Source organism: Myzus persicae, unplaced genomic scaffold (genome assembly GCF_001856785.1).
Source record: "Myzus persicae strain clone G006 unplaced genomic scaffold, MPER_G0061.0, whole genome shotgun sequence".
NCBI lineage: Eukaryota > Metazoa > Arthropoda > Insecta > Hemiptera > Aphididae > Myzus > Myzus persicae.
The window spans coordinates 124,269-142,857 of record NW_019104378.1 but is presented as its reverse complement, the minus strand read 5'-3'; the positions used below and the strand labels follow the sequence as shown (position 1 = coordinate 142,857).

General features: G+C 27.0%; 5 protein-coding genes across 8 annotated transcripts; 1 reads left to right on the top strand and 4 right to left on the bottom strand.

Moving 5' to 3' along the window:
• Nucleotides 1-1,190: 1,190 nt before the first annotated feature.
• On the bottom strand, nucleotides 1,191-5,228 carry LOC111041744 (uncharacterized RING finger protein C2A9.04c-like). Of its 2 annotated transcripts, XM_022326134.1 has the most exons (5): nucleotides 3,721-5,228; nucleotides 3,373-3,614; nucleotides 3,197-3,307; nucleotides 2,245-2,449; nucleotides 1,574-2,169 (listed from the first exon to the last, which is right to left on the bottom strand). In XM_022326134.1, exons 2-5 carry the CDS (start codon nucleotides 3,607-3,609, stop codon nucleotides 1,574-1,576), a joined length of 1,149 nt encoding a protein of 382 aa, XP_022181826.1. In that variant the 5' UTR covers nucleotides 3,610-3,614; nucleotides 3,721-5,228. The 2 variants fall into 2 exon arrangements, with proteins under 2 accessions (XP_022181827.1, XP_022181826.1); XM_022326135.1 differs by lacking the exon at nucleotides 3,721-5,228 and having other exon boundaries at nucleotides 1,191-2,169; nucleotides 3,373-3,609.
• A 78-nt stretch (nucleotides 5,229-5,306) lies between these two features.
• LOC111041742 lies at nucleotides 5,307-8,063 on the bottom strand. The gene is made up of 5 exons (XM_022326130.1): nucleotides 6,898-8,063; nucleotides 6,559-6,823; nucleotides 6,208-6,481; nucleotides 5,726-5,846; nucleotides 5,307-5,641 (listed from the first exon to the last, which is right to left on the bottom strand). Exons 1-5 carry the CDS (start codon nucleotides 7,807-7,809, stop codon nucleotides 5,564-5,566), a joined length of 1,650 nt encoding a protein of 549 aa, XP_022181822.1. The 5' UTR covers nucleotides 7,810-8,063; the 3' UTR covers nucleotides 5,307-5,563.
• Nucleotides 8,064-8,233: 170 nt separating this feature from the next.
• On the top strand, nucleotides 8,234-12,121 carry LOC111041743 (SHC-transforming protein 1). 2 transcript variants are annotated; one of them, XM_022326132.1, is made up of 10 exons: nucleotides 8,234-8,255; nucleotides 8,332-8,443; nucleotides 8,538-8,665; nucleotides 8,777-8,847; nucleotides 8,906-8,966; nucleotides 9,039-9,212; nucleotides 9,283-9,568; nucleotides 9,643-9,786; nucleotides 9,882-9,991; nucleotides 11,750-12,121. In XM_022326132.1, the coding sequence occupies exons 3-10, from the start codon at nucleotides 8,567-8,569 to the stop codon at nucleotides 11,990-11,992; spliced, it is 1,188 nt and encodes a 395-aa protein (XP_022181824.1). In that variant the 5' UTR covers nucleotides 8,234-8,255; nucleotides 8,332-8,443; nucleotides 8,538-8,566; the 3' UTR covers nucleotides 11,993-12,121. The 2 variants fall into 2 exon arrangements, with proteins under 2 accessions (XP_022181824.1, XP_022181823.1); XM_022326131.1 differs by having other exon boundaries at nucleotides 8,238-8,259.
• A 1,787-nt stretch (nucleotides 12,122-13,908) lies between these two features.
• Nucleotides 13,909-16,777, bottom strand: LOC111041757 (protein BRICK1). 2 transcript variants are annotated; one of them, XM_022326159.1, is made up of 4 exons: nucleotides 16,630-16,777; nucleotides 16,365-16,484; nucleotides 14,507-14,589; nucleotides 13,909-14,443 (listed from the first exon to the last, which is right to left on the bottom strand). In XM_022326159.1, exons 2-4 carry the CDS (start codon nucleotides 16,480-16,482, stop codon nucleotides 14,417-14,419), a joined length of 228 nt encoding a protein of 75 aa, XP_022181851.1. In that variant the 5' UTR covers nucleotides 16,483-16,484; nucleotides 16,630-16,777; the 3' UTR covers nucleotides 13,909-14,416. The 2 variants fall into 2 exon arrangements, with proteins under 2 accessions (XP_022181851.1, XP_022181850.1); XM_022326158.1 differs by having other exon boundaries at nucleotides 16,365-16,777.
• LOC111041754 (probable tubulin polyglutamylase TTLL1) lies at nucleotides 14,614-16,356 on the bottom strand. The gene has a single exon (XM_022326154.1). The coding sequence runs from the start codon at nucleotides 16,064-16,066 to the stop codon at nucleotides 14,849-14,851; it is 1,218 nt and encodes a 405-aa protein (XP_022181846.1). The 5' UTR covers nucleotides 16,067-16,356; the 3' UTR covers nucleotides 14,614-14,848.
• Nucleotides 16,778-18,589: the final 1,812 nt, after the last annotated feature.

The window sequence follows — 18,589 nt, the reverse complement described above, 5'->3', positions numbered from 1 at the left end:
GGAATGTTTGAAAATCTAAAAATCTGTGATTGAACGGGATTGATAGTCGATACGGTCCTGTCTTGTACTCTTGTCCTCTTACAAATGTCGAAACCCAAAGTATATATATAAGAGCCGTATTTGAGTGTCTAGCAAGTCAGCCACGTCCAGTGAAAATCGATTGACGTTCAACTTAGTCATCTAGGCATGGAATCTGGGCCAGCATGTAAGGTAAGTAAGCAGCTGTAAGTGAGAATTTCCAAAAGTTTATAAAAGGACATAATGCACTGTTAAGGACAATTAAAATTCAAAACAACAATCGATTCACTATGCAAAACATACAGGTCAGAATGTCAGTTATCAAATTATTAATTTGATTTAACAAATATAATTAAATCAATTTACATAACATTAGCATGTGTTTTACAGACACAGAATTTAGAATTGCTAAAAAGCTGAGTTCAGTTACAGGCTACAGCTGTACCTTCAGGCTTCAGTATAACTCAATTAGGACGTACAGCTTGTGTAAAAAGAATTGCTATAAGCCTATAAATTATCATATTATGTTTTATTTATTATAATTTTTTCACTATTTTATGATAATATTAATATTAAAATATTGTTTCAAATTATGTTTTTTTTATTTTATTTTTTTGCTTTATAAAATAAATTGTTAGTTACCATTTTTATAATTTTTTGGAAGATTGAAATTAATTATTTAAATTTTAAATTCATATAATACAATTCTTAAGTATGTTTAATATTTTAATATATTATAATTGTTTTGTGTTATTTAATTAGTATTATTAATACTAATAATGAAAATTGTTTTTTTTCAAAATAATTTGAAATAATAATTAACAAGAAATGTAAATTCTATAATATCAATAATCATTATATAGTCGATATTTTAATTTGTCAATAGTCATTATATTTTATATAGATCCATCGCCCATTGGCATTTGACACATTATAGACCTATAAACTAAGTTTTGATTATAGAGCTCACACTTCGCACAAAGTCACACAGATTTGGTCAGAGCTGTTTATGTTTTTTCATCATATGAACAAAATTTGTGGCTTTGATCACCAAACTTCACATTTGATTTTGATGTATTGACTAAAAAAACCTAATTCTAAATGCTTTACTTACTTTAAATGTTATTCTACAATAGAATGTAATTTTTAATAATATAAAATACTGAGTCAAATTAAATTATTTAAAATATTTTTTTTATAATTGTTTCACCAAAATTAATTTAATAATAAGTGTTACATACTGAAATATTCAGTCATGTTTCAATATATTATACTTGATTAAGAAAAATATGAAGACTAAGAATTGCCCCTTAACTCAATAGTTAGATCTGTGACAGCAATTAAAGGAAAGATTCTTAGTTGGACAAGAGGATCATCATTTTATCTCAAATAGAGTATTCATTTAATAATAATATATATATTTTATTATAATCCCCACAACCATTTTTAATCATTTTTTTTTTAATGGATTTAATGATGGTTTAAAAAGATAATAAATTTGATTTCTACTTATGATCATTTCTACTTGCTTGTGAATATTTTGAATTATTATGTGTTAATAGTATATGACATTTTGTGTTTGTAATGGAGAATTTGTCTGGCGGTGTGGTAAATTATCAATGTTTGAATGATATCTAGGTGATGAACCAATATTTGTAGTAGTTCTAAGGCGATAAATATTTGAATTGTCAACAGATGTTGATGTTGTTGGTTGAATACGATTAATACGTGGGCTCACCACAGATACTGGAGAATTAGGTTGAAAACGATTAACACGTGGACTTAATACAGATTTTGAAGTAGTGGATTGGAAACGATTAACATGTGAGCTGGGCACATGTGCTGAAGATGTTGGTTGAAGGCGATTAGAACGTGGGCTAGCTACAGATGCTACAGATGATTGAGGAAAAGGTAACAATCTAACTGTGTTAGGATGAGGTAAATTTGGGCTAACTATTGATTGTCTTGAATTTTCTCTAGACACAGGTGTTTGAGGACAAGGTATTAAATGAACCATATTGTGATGTAACACTGGTAAAGTAGTGTCATTTTGGCCAATAAATGTATCATATTCAATTGACTGATTGACATTTAAATCAATAGTTAGTTCATCTACTGTAATATCAGCATTGGTTGTTTTTTCCTTATCATCTGAAATACAATACAAGGTAATAATAAAATAATTATACAAATAAACACAAATATATAATAATATAAATTGTATACCTATATGAGCATTCATTATTGATTCTCGTCGTTCCTTGGTAAAACCGCCAAATAAGTGACACAAGTTAGTGATGAAATTATCTACTGCTATAGAAGTTGTAGTATGTTGAATAGGTGTACGGCAAACTGGACATGTTTTATTTATTTTTAACCATTTTTTGATACATGTTTCACAAAATGTATGATTGCAATTTGCAGAAGTTGCCTAAAATAGTTTTGATTATATTTTATTTGTTTGTTAAGGAGACATTAGCACACTATTGTTTTCTCTGTCTGACCCCTGCACAACATTGTAAATTTGCATTCAACAGAAGCAACCTTATATTGTTAGCTTTAATATTAGAGTGAATTAACTTATTATAACATACATTAAAAACAGAATAAATATGTTCTTAAATTGGCATTTTTTGCAATATTTCGATTTTCAAGCAAGGTATGAGCGTTTTTATATTGCAAACATTTTATAAGCTCCCAACTCATATACAAATTGAAATATGGTAACAAAAACCAACTTAAGACCACAAATTATGTTTTTAATTTTAAGTTACAGAATAAATGTCAGCAATTCCTTGTCAATTAGCTCGTACTTTTATTGTCATTGTGTACACATTGTGTATATTATTAATAGAGTAAAATACAAAAGTTACATAGTGAATAAGAATATTTTTTCTAATACTAGAGCTAACAACTGAAGGTTGGTTCAGAGAGAAAAAAACAAATATTAAGTTAGGTTACAATGCTTAACATGTAAAATATTTCTTTATTTTTGAATTAAACTATTATTAGGTAATAACTAATAAGTGTTTAATCTTTAATGTACTCAAAAAATCTGTATAATAGTAAGCTATTCGATAATGAACATCCAAAACTAAATACTTCTATGTTATTATAGTATCAATTTTTTTTACAAAATTAAGTTTTTAAATTAAAATAAAAAATAAAACAAAATTACTTTAAATAGCCATTCGTTACAAATTGGACATTGGAGATCACTATTCATCACCTTAATAATATCATTCTTTAGTAATAAATCTTGGCTTTCATTGTGTTGTTTTGAAGTTGGCTGAAAAATGTATGATATAGATAAAACAAAACAGTCCAATATTCATTTATTAATTATAAACATACATCACTTGGTTTATATGTAATTTTTTCATCAGATAATGCATTAGTATTGCATTGAGCAAGTAATGAAACAAATCCCATAAAACTGTCCATCAAATTTATTAGCATATCATTATCAATAATATTAGATATTGATTGTAGTGTTTGTCGTCCATTTGCTATTAATTCAGCACACCATTTAGCATGAATATTTTCATACTCTTTAAGTACGTTAAAACTATTTAAAAGCTTCTGTGACATATTACCTAAGAAAAATTAAATGTAAGTTTGACAAATTAATGTTACTTATATACATGATAAATGCTAACTTAATAAATTATTACTACTGGAGTTTTTTTAATAATAACCTACTTCAATAATGTGTAGAAGTACCCAGCTAATGTAAATTATTGTGTCGCAGTAAGAAATCACTTTTGAGTTGTGGTACAAAACTACAAACTGCAAGAAGGAAAGAAATGAAAAAAATGAAAATGTGAATCGTACTAACTACCACTATCGTAATTCATAAGTCGTAACGGTCAATAATGAATATTGAATAAGTCATATGTTAACTATATGGTATATACTATACAGCCTCTGCCATCTTAAATCGTATATACAACCAATAGGAATGTTTGAATTTGTTTCTTTATTCTTATCAGTTTTACAATGAATAATACAATCACGGTTATCTAGTTACCTGATGTATATATATTTTATAAGTTACTATCACGATTTAAGAGCAATTAGAACACCGGCTAGTGGCCACCGAGAACGCATGACAAAATGTTCTTTTATCATGCGAGAACGATGTGGAGAACATGATCTCTAGTCTCTACCATGGCTAAATATATTTAGTATATAAGTATATTTAGCCATGGTTACAACGGTCATCACTCAACGGAAGACCAAATTATAAAAACCTTAGGTCCTACGAGTTACGAATTCCCTATAGCAAATACTATCTAGCATAATATAAGCAACAAGAGATGGTCACAAAAGTAAAGTAAAGTCTAGATTTGGTTCAAGTCCGAGCAATGAATCTCGAACTTTTTCCCCTGCTAGTTCGACATAGCAAGACTACCGACTTATTCATTTTTTAATATGGACACTTTCTACCCATCTTTCAAAAAAGTTCAATTTTTGATGATGTTATATTATTTATTATTTAATATAAAATTTTTTTTTCCTATTGTCTAATTTTGTCTATATACAGAATAAATTTTCAAATATTTTCATTAATATATTAAATTATAGACGAATATTTTTGATCATTGTCTACTTGAAACAGTAAAAATTGTTGTTGAAAGAATAAAAAAAATAATAAGTAATCGAGATTTTAGAGGAAGTAATTGGAGTGTACCTATACTTATCAGGCCAATTTTGAGCGTATATAATATATTGTTATTAAATAATAAACTTTTCAAAATAAGCATAAGAGGGAAAGGTCAGCATATACAAATCCAACTACAACAAAAACAGTAGGAGGGAAATGTCCATTTACCCCATGCAACATGTCACTTGCCTACCAATATTATCATACTTTGAATTATTATTACTATACGCTAAGCTCTGTCACATACTCATTGAATGATCAGAATGTCATAAAGTTCCAATCATACCTTGTTGTTATTTCATGATATAGACATATAGTACTATAAGCTATGGGCTTTATGATTATAGAATTTCATAGAAGATAGAACATAGAAATATATATTTTAAAATGGTTTATGTATTTCAAATAAATAGAATATGTTTAGTTTGTTTTTGGACATTTTATGATATTTAATTGATGGTGAGGCAAAAGATTACGGAGTTTTAATATTTATACTAGGATAAGTATAAAATATAAATATAATATTATGATAAATATAGATTACTAGGTGTTATAATAACATTTAAAGTTTGAAGTTTCAACTGTTTTAAGTTAGTCTTTTAAATCAAATGAAAATCAAGTATTTAATATATGGAAAAAGTTTATTTTTTAAAATAATATTCACAACAGAAATTAGTTAATAAATACTCAGAAATTATAGCAGAATTTACATAAGGTAATTGTTCATTTATAATTACTTATTAGCTGATGATTAATAATAATTCATTTTTTATTTATAATTACTTATTACCTGATTAATAATAATTTATTTATGAATGTATGTGACAATAACCAATTTAGAAAAGCAACTAATCTTACTATCAATATTTAAAAAGTTTTTTATTTGTTGGATAGTAATGACTCCAAGTGGTGTTTCAATTTTATTGGATTTTGCAATGTATTTTCTTTATGGTTCACCTAGATGAAACAATTAACAAATTATTAAAAGGTATTACATGATTTTATTATTTTAATTAATTAAACTAAAACTACTTTTCTTACTTTAATAACAACAAAATTTAACTTTGACTGAAGACGAAATTTGAGTTTCATCATACCATTTGGAATTAATGTATCATAAAGACAATTACTATTATCCAAAACTTCTACATAAATGATTTCACTGAAAAGTAAAAATATAATATCTATTATTTTTATTATATATATAAATTGTTTAGTAGTGTCAGTTTTAAATTTTTGTCTATTTTTTAGTATTTAATTTATGGTGTGTAGTGTTTATAGGTATTGACTTTGAAAATATTGTAATGTGACACATAAGCACAATTATAGAAGCAATATACATATTAGGTGTTAAAAAACAAATGAATTTAACAATTTTTCTGTTTGTGCTGATGTTAAAGACATTTCAAGTTAATATTTATAAAGGAAGTAGATTATACATAGATTATAAATTATAGTGCTTACAATAATTACAATCACTATAATAAATCAAACTAAGAAGTCATTATAAAACATTTACTTACCCATTCATTCTTATAATTTTAATTCCTAGTATTCTCAAGTAAGGTATACTGAAAATATATTCTACATTCATTATATCCAATTTATGAGATGATTTCTGCAGGGATTGATACACCAATACCAAGAATGGACGTTCCGCTAAATGTTTGGAAGGATCAGGCATGGAGTAAGTGGTTTCTTTAATTAATTGATGCCCTATTATTAAATCGGGCTGTTCAATATGAGCACATGTTAACAAAAGATTGAGTCTGTTATCTTGTTTGTGAGCATTGGGCACTTTATAAAATAAAATAAAAATAATTAATGAACAACATTAATTTATTTAATACAGGTACTATAGAATCAAATTTTACTTCTTAAAGCTGCAACAGGTACTTCAGAAAACATAAACTGCATCAATTGTATTGGTTTATAATTCAACATCCACATTGATAAGCACATTCCTATTAATGTTTTGGACATTTTTTCACATTTATCTTTAGAGTTAAAAATGTCCTCTAAGAAATTAATTATCATTTTACACACATCAGGATTCTTTGGAGCTAGACCTAAGTAACTGGCTGAAAAAACATAGTTAGAAACATCTTTAATTCGGTAATGTTTTAAATGATCTGTAATCTGAAAACAAAATAATGATTCTAACATGAGTACCTAAATAAAAAAACGAATGCTTATTAATGGGTCTAGCTTACCATAATATTCCCAATAGAATCAATCAATTGTTGCAAAAAGTCTACTTCACCACAATTTGCATCTGCAAAGTATGTAAGGAGATGAATGCTACTAGTCACATCTTCTAAGACTTTGTTATTTTTATTACTACTAAAGGCATTTATTAGTTGGGTTAATAATATAGGGTCATGATACTTTGCTTTTTTCAGAGGTTTAATCATAGAAACAAAATTTAAAGGATTTTGTATGAGATTATCCAAGTTTCTTTCTACCCTGTAGGCAAATATTCTTAGCATTTTATCATAAACTTTTGCACTAGTTTTGTATGTTGCCACAGCTATAACACTTAATTCTTCATCAGTTAATTTTTTCAAATAATCAATTTCATTCATTAGTTTCTGTAATCCAAACTCGACCACTTGTTTTGATTTACTTTTGTATATACTCACATAATAAATCAACTGTATAGTTTGTGAAGTAGTTAAGTCAGGTCTTCGAAACCATAACTCATCCATTAATCCAATACATTTTTTAAATGAACTTGAGTTTTTGTGAAACTGGGCTTTTCCAGATAAACAGACATCCATTAACGCAAGGATCTGATTGATTGACATATTATTTACTCGATTTGCTAGTTCTTTATCAATTTCATTATTGGAAACATTTTTTAATGAAAAATAGTTCATAAGTAATTCATCAGTAGGAGTTGTATTTAAATTGATAGAGTTGCAAAGAAATTTTTTGTCTTCAGTTATGGATTGTTTTAAAACAAACTTATTGTAATTAGGTTCGTTTCTGAAATAATCTAATGTCCACTTATGAAAAGTCGAATAGTTTTTAACTTGATTTAATGTTTTAAAATAACAATTAGAATTAACTGAAATTAATGACTTAGTAAAAACCTCTGCAAAAAGATGTTTTCTTGAAAACATTTTTGATTGACTTCTTGATAAAATAAAGTAGGTTCAAGATATAAATTGTTGAATGTTACTTCTGAAACTTATTACCTAGTAGGTTAGTTAGTAGTTAGTTCTCTTTTTGAATTTTTGATGGACATAATAATACGTTGATACCGTTAATACCTACTACTATGTATATTATACAATGGCATATGAGCTTAAAAATATATAATGTTCAAGAATTAATTAATATGTTCTAAATATATTATACTTTCATAATATAACTTAATTAGCTGAGTTAACTTTTATATTATTATAATTTTAAATTTATATTTTATGATATCTGTTCAGTATATCTATCTGTTTTTTAGATATATCACTTTTTGCACAATATGATAAGAAAACTGTTATCAGTTATGAATGAAATTACCCTTTCTACTAAATATTGTTCCAGATGTTGACAACTGTATTGAGTAGTTGTAGGTAGTAACTTATAGTACTTTACATTTTCGTAAGAAAAGTTACGTACTTTGAATATTATTTTCTTTGTTTCAGAAAAAAATGTTTCCATTCATTTTTAAATAGTTAGTACATCAATTGCAGAAGTCTTTATAGTAATTATGGAACACGGTTGGTACCCAAGCATTATCGAGTAAATATTTCATTTGTAAGTAATTGTAATTAAGCATATTATTATTGGTTAAAATTATGTAAAATATGTTACCTACTAACATCTATATCGTATTAATAAAAAATTTCAGAAGTACAGTTGTTACTTGTATAAGTTAAAATGCCAGATTCATGGGGAAGTTTCATGAACAAACCAGCAAGAGGTTGGTTACATCCAGACAATGTTATTACAAGAAGTAGTGTTTGCTACGAAGTTCGAGTAAATTTTAAAAATTATTGAGTTTATTTATTTAACATTTTCATACTTTGGTGTAACTATATAATCGTTAATTAATTGAAAAAATGTTAATACTGTCTTTCAAACTTTTAGTATATTGGCTGTTTGGAAGTACTCACATCTATGAAAAGTTTGGATTTTGATACACGATTTTTAGTAGCCAAGTAAGTTAAAATAATTGATAAGTTCTAAAACATTTTTTTGAAAAATATTTTTCCTTAGGGAATGTATAAATAAAGTTTGTGAAGCGGCTGGACTTAAAACTGCTGACAAAAAACGAAAAGTAAACTAAATAACATTTTTTTTATAGTGTATAAACATAATCATAAAATGTCAAAAATATTGTATCTAACAGGTGGACAAAAAAATTTTAAGACTTATCGGTGATCATTCAATTATGGATCATGCAGGATCAAATGTTACCTTATCCATATCTAGCACATGTTTGACATTAAAACTTAGGGATTCGCATGCAGTCATTTCCACACATGATATGCCTAGAATATCTTTTGCATCAGGGGGTGATGCTGTAAGAATAATTAAATTCTAAATGATCTTATATTTATTAAATATTTATACTTTTATATGGTTTATTTTAGGACACAATAGACTTTGTTGCATTTGTAGCGAAAGACATAAAAGACTGGCGTGCATGTTATGTCCTAGAATGTGGAGAAGGCGAATTAGCACAAGATGTTATTACAACTATTGGCCAAGCCTTTGATTTACGTTTTAAACAATTTTTAACAAAACCTGCACCTGTCTTAAGCTCAAGCACAAGAGATGAGCGAGAATATTATAATGATCTACCTGGAAAGTCTCCCCCAGAAACTGGTCCACCACCTGTACCACCCCTTCCTTCGTATCATGATCATCGTAATAGAGGTTAATTAAATACATTAATTATTTTAATTATTTTCTTTTAATAATTAATAACACTGAATAAATTATAATTTTAGAAAGACTAGTTTCAAATAATTTAATTGATTTGAATTGTGAAGCTCCTCCACCACCTGTACCACATCCTGCACATAACTATGTTAATGATTTTGTAGTTGGAAATAAAAACCACAATTCACAACCCCGTGATGTATTTGACATGCGTATGTTATGATGTTATCATGATAGTTTTTAAAATAAACATGTAAGATAATTAATGTACCATTAATTTTTTATATGTTTGAATAAAACATTTTAGAACCTTTTGTGGATCATGAACCTCTACCAGTAATGACACCAAAATTACAAGATGAACTTTGGTTTCATGGTAGTATTACAAGACAGCATGCTGAGGCATTATTAAAACACGTAAGTAGAATATATAATATGGTCAAGAATACAACTACTTTTAATGTGCTTCATCATAGCCAACACAATTTTTTGTATAATAATCTTACCATATTTATTTGAAGTTGACCATTTTTCATGCCTGTGCCATGTTGCACATTTTTTCATAAATAAACATATTTTATTACATCAAATTTGTATCATATGTAATCATATTTGATCTATAACAAAATTATTTTTAAAAGAAGGAAAACCAGTCAAATATTGTCCTAAAAATATAATATTATACTCATAAAATTTAAACAATTAATAAAGATAAAAAATGGCTATGATATATCATTAAAAACTTAATCGCATCTTAATCTATTAGCTATAGCTTAATTGTTCTTTTAACTTTTTGAGTTTTTATTTTTTTTATTTTGCATATTCTTGTTTAATAAACTCTTAATTTGTCAGATTTATGCCTTTACATTCACTGAAAGTACACAAAATAATATATATTTAAATAAAATTATAATGATGACTTTTTGATTCTTATTTCTCATATCACAAAATATTTCAAAAATAAAAACTAGTATCAAATTAGACATCATGTTGGTTTATAAATATAAATGAACAATTTACCCCAGCTAATTAAATATTAGCCAGAATTAATGGTGCACGCACTTTGCATACCAAGACAGGCGAACATACCTTTTTGTATGAATTGCTTCCCTGCTCTCTCTTATCAATTTTTGTTACCCATTTCAATTTGTAACCTTGAGTTACAAAAGTATATCATAAAATACTGAACTTCTGACCATTGTGAGGGATATTGTAGTTACTACAAAATAATGTGTTATAACTGGTCGATCTGGGAGGAGTCGTACAATTTTTTCATAAAAATTATGCAAAACATGCTTGTCCTGGTTTAAGTAAAATATAATATGACAACCTACATTAAATTAAATATTTAACATAATATGTACAATAAGTTTTTAGTAGTTAGTAGGTATGTTAAATATTACAGATTACACCCAATCTAATTTTTAGGCAAATTAGTGAAAACCAGAATTTTCTAAAATTTAGTACATTCTTTCGGCTTGATCTGGTCATTTATTGACATTGCAATTTCAAAAATTATAATTTAATATTTAATTATGAAAAGTGACCTTATATTTTCAACAAAGCTAAGCATAAAAAGTGAAACATTAAATGTCATTAATGGTTCTAAATTTGGATTTATATGATATTATGTTTTAATTATTATTTTAATATAATTATAAATAATAAAATAAAACATAAATGTAATGCATGATGTTTAAATTTGTTTGTAATTTTATTGAAAATATCACTTTAGGAACTACTTTAAAAATAGAAAGGTAGGTGAAAAATAATACAAATTGTGTCTAGAACGCAATTCATTCAAAACATTTTGTTTATCTGATTAGTGTGCGCTCAAAATATATTATAACTTATAAGTATTTGATATTATGTCTAAATATTATGTGAACAATTCAATTTTGTGACTGGAAAAAATTTTCGTTTGCTCTTATATTATATTATAATAATTAATTCATAATTAATTTCATGTATTTATTGAATGCTGAGATAAGTGAAATGAAAATAAACCTTAAAAAAATTATTTTAAATTTATATAGTTTAACACTAAAATTAAAATTAAATATTTAAAAAAATTATGGTTGTAAATAATTTATTAAGATGACATTTGAATGATTGCAGATAGATGCATGACAAATATTTATAGTAAAAACTTATAAAATGTACTTTTTTAAATAGGATGGTGACTTCCTAGTACGAGAATCACAAGGATCTCCAGGACAATATGTATTAACAGGTCTTCAAGGGGATGTAAAGAAACATTTACTTTTAATTGATCCAGAAGGCGCAGTAAGAACTAAAGACCGTATGTTTGAAAGTGTCAGTCATTTGGTAAACTATCATAGTGAAAATAAGTTGCCTATTATGTCAGCTGAAAGTGCTCTTATTTTGAGGTATCCAGTACCACGAACTAGATTTTGATCGCTTTATTTTACCTAACCCATTCCAGCAATGAAACAACTCATTTACAAATGGTGATACATTTATTTGGGTGTTAATTACTAAATGATATATATAAACTAAATAATATAATGATGTGACAATAGTTTATGTATTATGTAGTAATTAATTTGCATTAACCAGTGGAGTTTTCCAGTTTTTATTTACCCAAATTCTTAAAAATGGTTGAATTTTGTGGATAAGTGAAATTAAATTTTATAATTATTATACCACAACAATATTTTAAATCACCTTTAAAAACTTAATGTTCTATATTTTTGAAATTTTAATTTTATTGATTTTAATACAAATACATTTTTAATCTTATAAATATACAATGCTAAATCTATAATCATATTTATAATTTATATACTTTTTTATTTATAAGACAAAAAATAACTATGAAGGAATAAATAGTGTTGTGTGTATGATGTGTCAATACTCAATAGTATTAAACTATTTAAATGTTTCTACATATTACTGGTAATATATATATTATTTAAACTTGTAATTAGACCTTAACATACATATTCATTTTTACTCAATTGAATGTATTTTTATATCTTAAAATTGATAATTTATGTTATTTTTAAAGAGCAATGCCACATTTTAGGTTTTATAATAATCCTAATATTCCATAATTTAATCAATTAGTGAATTAGAATGTTTTTTTTTATCTTTTCTGTAAATATCAATGCATTTGAACAAATTTGATTGTAGTTTCATTTGCTTAAATTTAATTAAAAACAATTAAATTTTTTGTTTGTTACCAATTAGTAATAATTATATAGATGTAACTAATTATTTTTCTTGTATTTTAATACCCATAAATAATAATAATCAAAATAAAATAAATTACAAGAGCTTAACTTTTTCATTCATATTTACTGTTCAATTAACAAGAATGAAAAACTGAATTTAATAATATCAATAAAAGAATCAATGTAGATAGAAAGTAGGTACTACATTATTATTTATGAAAATATACACAATAAATTCATTGAGTAATGCGATACAAATGTTTGTTGTAAATAATATTATAATTTATTCTCAAATTTAATTCTAACATAAGGTACCAATAAATTGTCTAAAAAATTCAATAATTTATTATTCCTGTTATTAATTATCATTTGTTATTTTATCCTATTGTCATAATGTCTATAACATATTTTGTTATGATATATTAAGTTTTATTTATAGAATAATAATTCTTCTTTAACCTAAACTATAATATATATTATATCTATGCTACATATTTCAAATTATTATTAAATGTCTTAAAATTGTTTAATGTTATTCACTAAATACAAGGTATTTTGTTCAAGGTGTTTAAATCAAATTTTACAACCATCTTTATATCTATCAGTGTTTAGTTTGTGAAGCATTTAAATGGATTTATATTCAGGCAATGAACACCATACAAATGTAAAACGAGTATTCTTAAGAATATGCTTAAAAATAACACCTAGATTTTATACAAAGGAATCCTTTCTGCATAAGGATTTTCCAAAATTTGCATTTTAAAGTGGTAATCACACAAGGATTTGGAAATTCACATTGGACAATAAAAATAGAAAAAGAAATTATTGCCATTGGTGACAGATTATAAAAGTAATGGAATAATTTGTATATTTTTTTTTTGTTGTATTTAAACAGTCGCTATTGGATGCCTGGGCAGATGAAATAAAATTATGCATCAAATTGTCGTGTTTATGGCCTTCGCTATAAAAATAAAAATTTACTCATAAAATGATTCTTTTATGTTTGTTGCCTATAGACTATAAAGTGTAGACTCAAAAACTACCAGACTAATTTCGATATCAGGAAAGTTTAGAGGGTTGATAAACCATGTTCAAAAACATACCAAAAGCTATATCAGAACTGAGGTACACTAAAACTGAGATATATCAAATTTTATTTGTTCGTTTTTCCCCAGGCAAAGTTGAGTTATACAGCTAGTTTAAACATAAAAATTAGACGACCATGAATAAAAAATCACCCTTTATTCATATTTAAATCATGAAATGAAATATGTGGTGCAATCTGTGAATCGACATCTTTCCATTCGACCGTGAAATACAAATGAGGTAAATGCTTGTCATTGCTTTAGATGGTTTGAAAATCTATTATTTCAATTATTTAAAATAAATTCACCCCATGAATGAGTTATAGTAAATAAAATTAACTTATCAAAGGTTTACTAAAACAAATTAGTAAAAAAACTACCAAATCCAAACATTATGTCAAATTAATATTGAAAGTTTAATATCTTAAATCATATAATATGTATAAAATAAATTTGACATGTTTAAAAAAATATAAATTACTTAGACTAGTTTAATTACATTACTTTGGAAAATTTAAATATAGTACACAAGTATTTCCAATTTATTTGATGGCAATGTTTCATGAAAGAGTTTCTCCTTTAGTAACCTAAAAAATAAAATAATTTTTTAATAACTTAAAGGTACATTACCAAATACAATAAATTATTACCCGTGCTTCCAAGTATTCAATTCTTCTTTCTAGTGTAGTTAATTTTTCATTTAAAATAGCTAATCTGGATCGACATGACATATCTATAAAAAAAAATCAATACATATATAACAAGGAATACAATAAGGATTTATAAATTAATATGAAGTGGAAAATAAGTATAATTTTATGTATAACTAATTTACAGACAAAATTACAAATTTGGTACCTTAAGTAGTATCAAACTTATCAGATCCTAATTAATATTTAATATATTGAATAAAATTGTTATGTTTACAAATAAAATGTTTAATGCGGAAATTTGTTACACTTTTTTGTCTAATACTAATTAATTTTTTAAGTCTAGGTCTTTCGCTTTAATCTATCCTTTAGATCAATTTTTGTTGATGGTCCAGGTTTATCTTTTGCTGCTAACTCTTCATCAATTAATAGTTCAAAATTTCCCATTGCCTCGCGAGATGGACATTTATTCCAACGTACATCAGGAATTCCACTGGGCGGTAAAACCACACTTAACATATTGTCGATCAATTTATACTTCAAAATACGATCATTAGCTGTAGTAGATGTTAGTGAAGGAGATGCATTTACTTCAATTAGCCAGGGTTTTAAATTATCATCAATTATAATATCATACCCATAACATTCAAAACAATGTCTATCATTAGCCATTATATAACTCACTGATTTTAAAGAATGAACAATCAACCAAACAATATTATCAAAAAGTGCTTCAGTTACCGTTTTCCCTCTTGTGCTTTCCAAAAATAATCTTAAATTTTGAATGCTTAATTTACCGCCATGTATACTGTTGTATTCATCACCTTGTTTTTGTAATGAGACATTAGTCAAATGGATTAATAAGTTTTCTATATCTCCAACACTAGTGTTATATTTGACTGTACAAAATCGACAAAAGCCTGACTTAAACAAGTATGCTTTTAATGGACGAAAAGATGTGACTAAAACGTATAAACGAAGATCAAACTTTTTACCATCAATGAGTAATGGATTATCAATATATTTAGATATAACATATGATTCCTTTATGGTAGATGTATTGAAATTATTATTTTTGCCTTCTCTAGACCATTTCTTCAATTTCGATAATTTATTAATAAGGAATATTCCAGTTCCTTGAGATTTTCCGACTGGTTTCATAATCCATGTACTTGGGCCAACCTTACGGTACTCTTCTACAAACAAATTATAGTCTGCTGGTAACACAAATGTAACTGGAATAAAATCTAAATACAAGTATTTTCCATCCAAACGTTTGGCTAATGGACTTCCTTCTCTTTCCAGCTCACGTCTGTAACGTTTAATATTTTTAACCAACATATCTTTACGACTGAGTTCATAATGATTAGGAAAATGATTGATCATTTGGTTGTCATGCATTCTATAGCCACTATCAATACTAAATAGACTACGACATGTTTGTATACCAGCCCAATAAAAATTCCAATCATCATCAGGGCCAACATGAACCCAGCCTCGTTTCTCAAAATTACTTAACACAACTGATCTGTCGACATCTGTACAATATGTTATTTTCATTATAATAATAAAAAACTACAATTTTGAAAAAAAGGTTTTAGTTAAAAATAAAAGAAGACTAACAGGTCAGAATAAAAAACTTAAATGCAGATTGATCAAACAATATGTTATAGATGGATGTGTCCATGGTAACAACTACAAAATATTTTAGAGCTTACTCGAGGTATGGTATCGGATGAAAAGTGGTATGTTAATATCACTCAAACAATTATGGCCTATAAATATATTAATAAGCCTATGGTTTATGGTTAAAACAGTTTGTAGTACGGCTATGATTTGAATAATGGTATATGCTTACCAAACGAATTGAGAAAGTCTGTAATTTTTTTTATGCTGCCCGTGATCACTTCAATGTATTCGCGATTTGCCCAGTCTTGTTGTATCTGTTTTTGAACGCCTTCCTTTGGTCCTCCCATTGCTACGAGATAAAATATTATACTTGAAAGTCAAAATATATCAAAAAAACAATAGTTGGCAATTGACAAGTAACGACTGTTTGATGATATTTTTTCACTGAAAATTAAACGAGTGGGATCTGAAAAAGACGCTTACGGCCGACGTACTATTAAAGTGATAGACTGACGTCGAACAAGTGAACAATAGACGGATTCGGAATTCCGGTAGTGGTCAGAACTCAGAAGAGATCGGTGGGTAGCGGGCGTACTCCCGTAGTCCCGTAGTCCCGTACTTGTAGTGCATAGATAACTGAAACTGATAAAGACAACTTTCCTTATCTATGGTGCAGTGTGCAATATTTATAAAAAAAATTAATGCGCCGTTGTTTATCACATTATCATTTATCATTTATTATATTATACTTATCTATGCATTTATCAATGATCACTGCCATGGCCACGGACTAAGATATATGTATATATATATAGGTATATCTTAGTCCGTGGCACTGCCCATTGCTTTCGTTCCACAAAATACTATATAGGTACCTAGTTATTCCAAAGTTCATTTGTATCAATGGATTTGTATTACGCTTTATGCATAATTGAAACAAAATATTGTGTTAGGTACCTATTTCAAAATTGGAATAAATATTGGTTAGAACTTATAACAGTCATGAATCAACTATAGGAATAATAATAATTTGAAATAACATTTTACTGAGGACATTTAAAGCCCGGGATTAGGTAGACTAAGAATCAAAATAAAACCCTTGGGGCCTTGTCCCTTACCGCTTGGTTTATATAGGCAAGAGTGTAAGACCAATCTACTTATAGATTCCCGATAAATTTCATATTTCTGTATATTAGAATTTAGAACAAAAAAGACTTAACTAGGTACCAAAGTGTATTTTAATAAATTGTAAATTGTTGAATGGGCTAGAATGCTAGATGCCTATAGATGCTGTGTAAGCGTATCTAAAGGGGGCTTAGCCCCTAAAAGTGAATATTATATCCATAATTATTGTTGTCTATTTCGTTAGGTTGAAGGAAGTTACTTTTGAGAGGTAAAAATTGAAATTTTCAAGTTCTTATAATTTATGATTACAAATACTTTTTAATTTTCTTATCTGTAAATGTCGATACAACTTTTGATTGTGTCAATGTGAGTCAATGGTCAAAAAGCTTGAAATACATTTTAATACAAGGTGTCAAGGTTCCTCATAAGTTGTTATCATAGTAGATAATTTAAAATAATTAAAGATACATAGGCACGATTTTCAAAATGAATGTCATTAATAAAAATCAGGTAAAGGGAGTGGAGGCTAAATACCCACGAAATCGTATATTGCAAATGTAGGTATAATGTATATAGTGACTAGTGAGGATTTATTCCCATGTAATTGATCATTATAGTTATTGTCTATGCGACTATGCCCTATGTCATCACTGTAGCTAGTAGCTGCCAAGGGAGTAATTATATTGATAATATGTAATTTACATGGGAGTAATGCGTTTTTTAAATATCAAAAATAAATAGGTAGATTTAATTTTTTTAAATTTTATTGAATTTCAGAAAAAAGGTCATTATTTTATAGTCAAATTAGTTCAAATCAGTGGCGTACCAATTGGGTGGCATGACGGGCAAGTGCCACGGGCCCAGGGCCCCAGAACGCCGGGGAGGGCCCTCTTAAAAATGCGGCAATTTAAATAAAACAGATTACCATTATTATAGAATTTTAGTTATTAATAAGTTCTAGTAAAATTAAATCACTTTAAAGTAAAATAAATGTAATAACTAGAAAAATAACTGATACACGCAACACGCTTAGAAGTCTAGGATACCGTATTGAAGTCTCAGAAGTCTGTTGATTTCTCGATTCGTTATCAATTATCATTTATCATATCATACACTATACAGTCTATTATACTGCCCAGCTGAAAATTGAAATAACCGTCGTTTTTCGATATTATTTTGTCATTAGTTATTCTGTCATCAGTTGTGAGTCGTCGTCACTCGTTGAACCAAATAATTAATATTGTGATCATGTCGAAAAAAGTACCTAGCGGCTATGAAAAGCGTAAAAAAATGGAAGAACAAGAAAAAGTATCAAAACTGCCTAAAATA

Coding starts and splice junctions, on each gene's coding strand:
- LOC111041743 (XM_022326132.1), top strand. CDS start 8,567: ATGCCAGATTCATGGGGAAGTTTCATGAACAAACCAGCAAGAGGTTGG. Junction 8,666..8,776: donor GTGTTTGCTACGAAGTTCGA/GTAAATTTTAAA, acceptor TCAAACTTTTAG/TATATTGGCTGTTTGGAAGT. Junction 9,569..9,642: donor TCATGATCATCGTAATAGAG/GTTAATTAAATA, acceptor TTATAATTTTAG/AAAGACTAGTTTCAAATAAT.
- LOC111041754 (XM_022326154.1), bottom strand. CDS start 16,066: ATGAAAATAACATATTGTACAGATGTCGACAGATCAGTTGTGTTAAGT.
- LOC111041744 (XM_022326134.1), bottom strand. CDS start 3,609: ATGTCACAGAAGCTTTTAAATAGTTTTAACGTACTTAAAGAGTATGAA. Junction 3,308..3,372: donor TTACATATAAACCAAGTGAT/GTATGTTTATAA, acceptor TACATTTTTCAG/CCAACTTCAAAACAACACAA. Junction 2,170..2,244: donor AATAATGAATGCTCATATAG/GTATACAATTTA, acceptor ATTGTATTTCAG/ATGATAAGGAAAAAACAACC.
- LOC111041742 (XM_022326130.1), bottom strand. CDS start 7,809: ATGTTTTCAAGAAAACATCTTTTTGCAGAGGTTTTTACTAAGTCATTA. Junction 6,482..6,558: donor ACCTGTTGCAGCTTTAAGAA/GTAAAATTTGAT, acceptor TATTTTATAAAG/TGCCCAATGCTCACAAACAA. Junction 5,642..5,725: donor TAAATTTTGTTGTTATTAAA/GTAAGAAAAGTA, acceptor TGTTTCATCTAG/GTGAACCATAAAGAAAATAC.
- LOC111041757 (XM_022326158.1), bottom strand. CDS start 16,482: ATGGGAGGACCAAAGGAAGGCGTTCAAAAACAGATACAACAAGACTGG. Junction 14,590..16,364: donor AGACTTTCTCAATTCGTTTG/GTAAGCATATAC, acceptor TTTTTTTTATAG/ATATGTCATGTCGATCCAGA. Junction 14,444..14,506: donor TTGAATACTTGGAAGCACGG/GTAATAATTTAT, acceptor TTTATTTTTTAG/GTTACTAAAGGAGAAACTCT.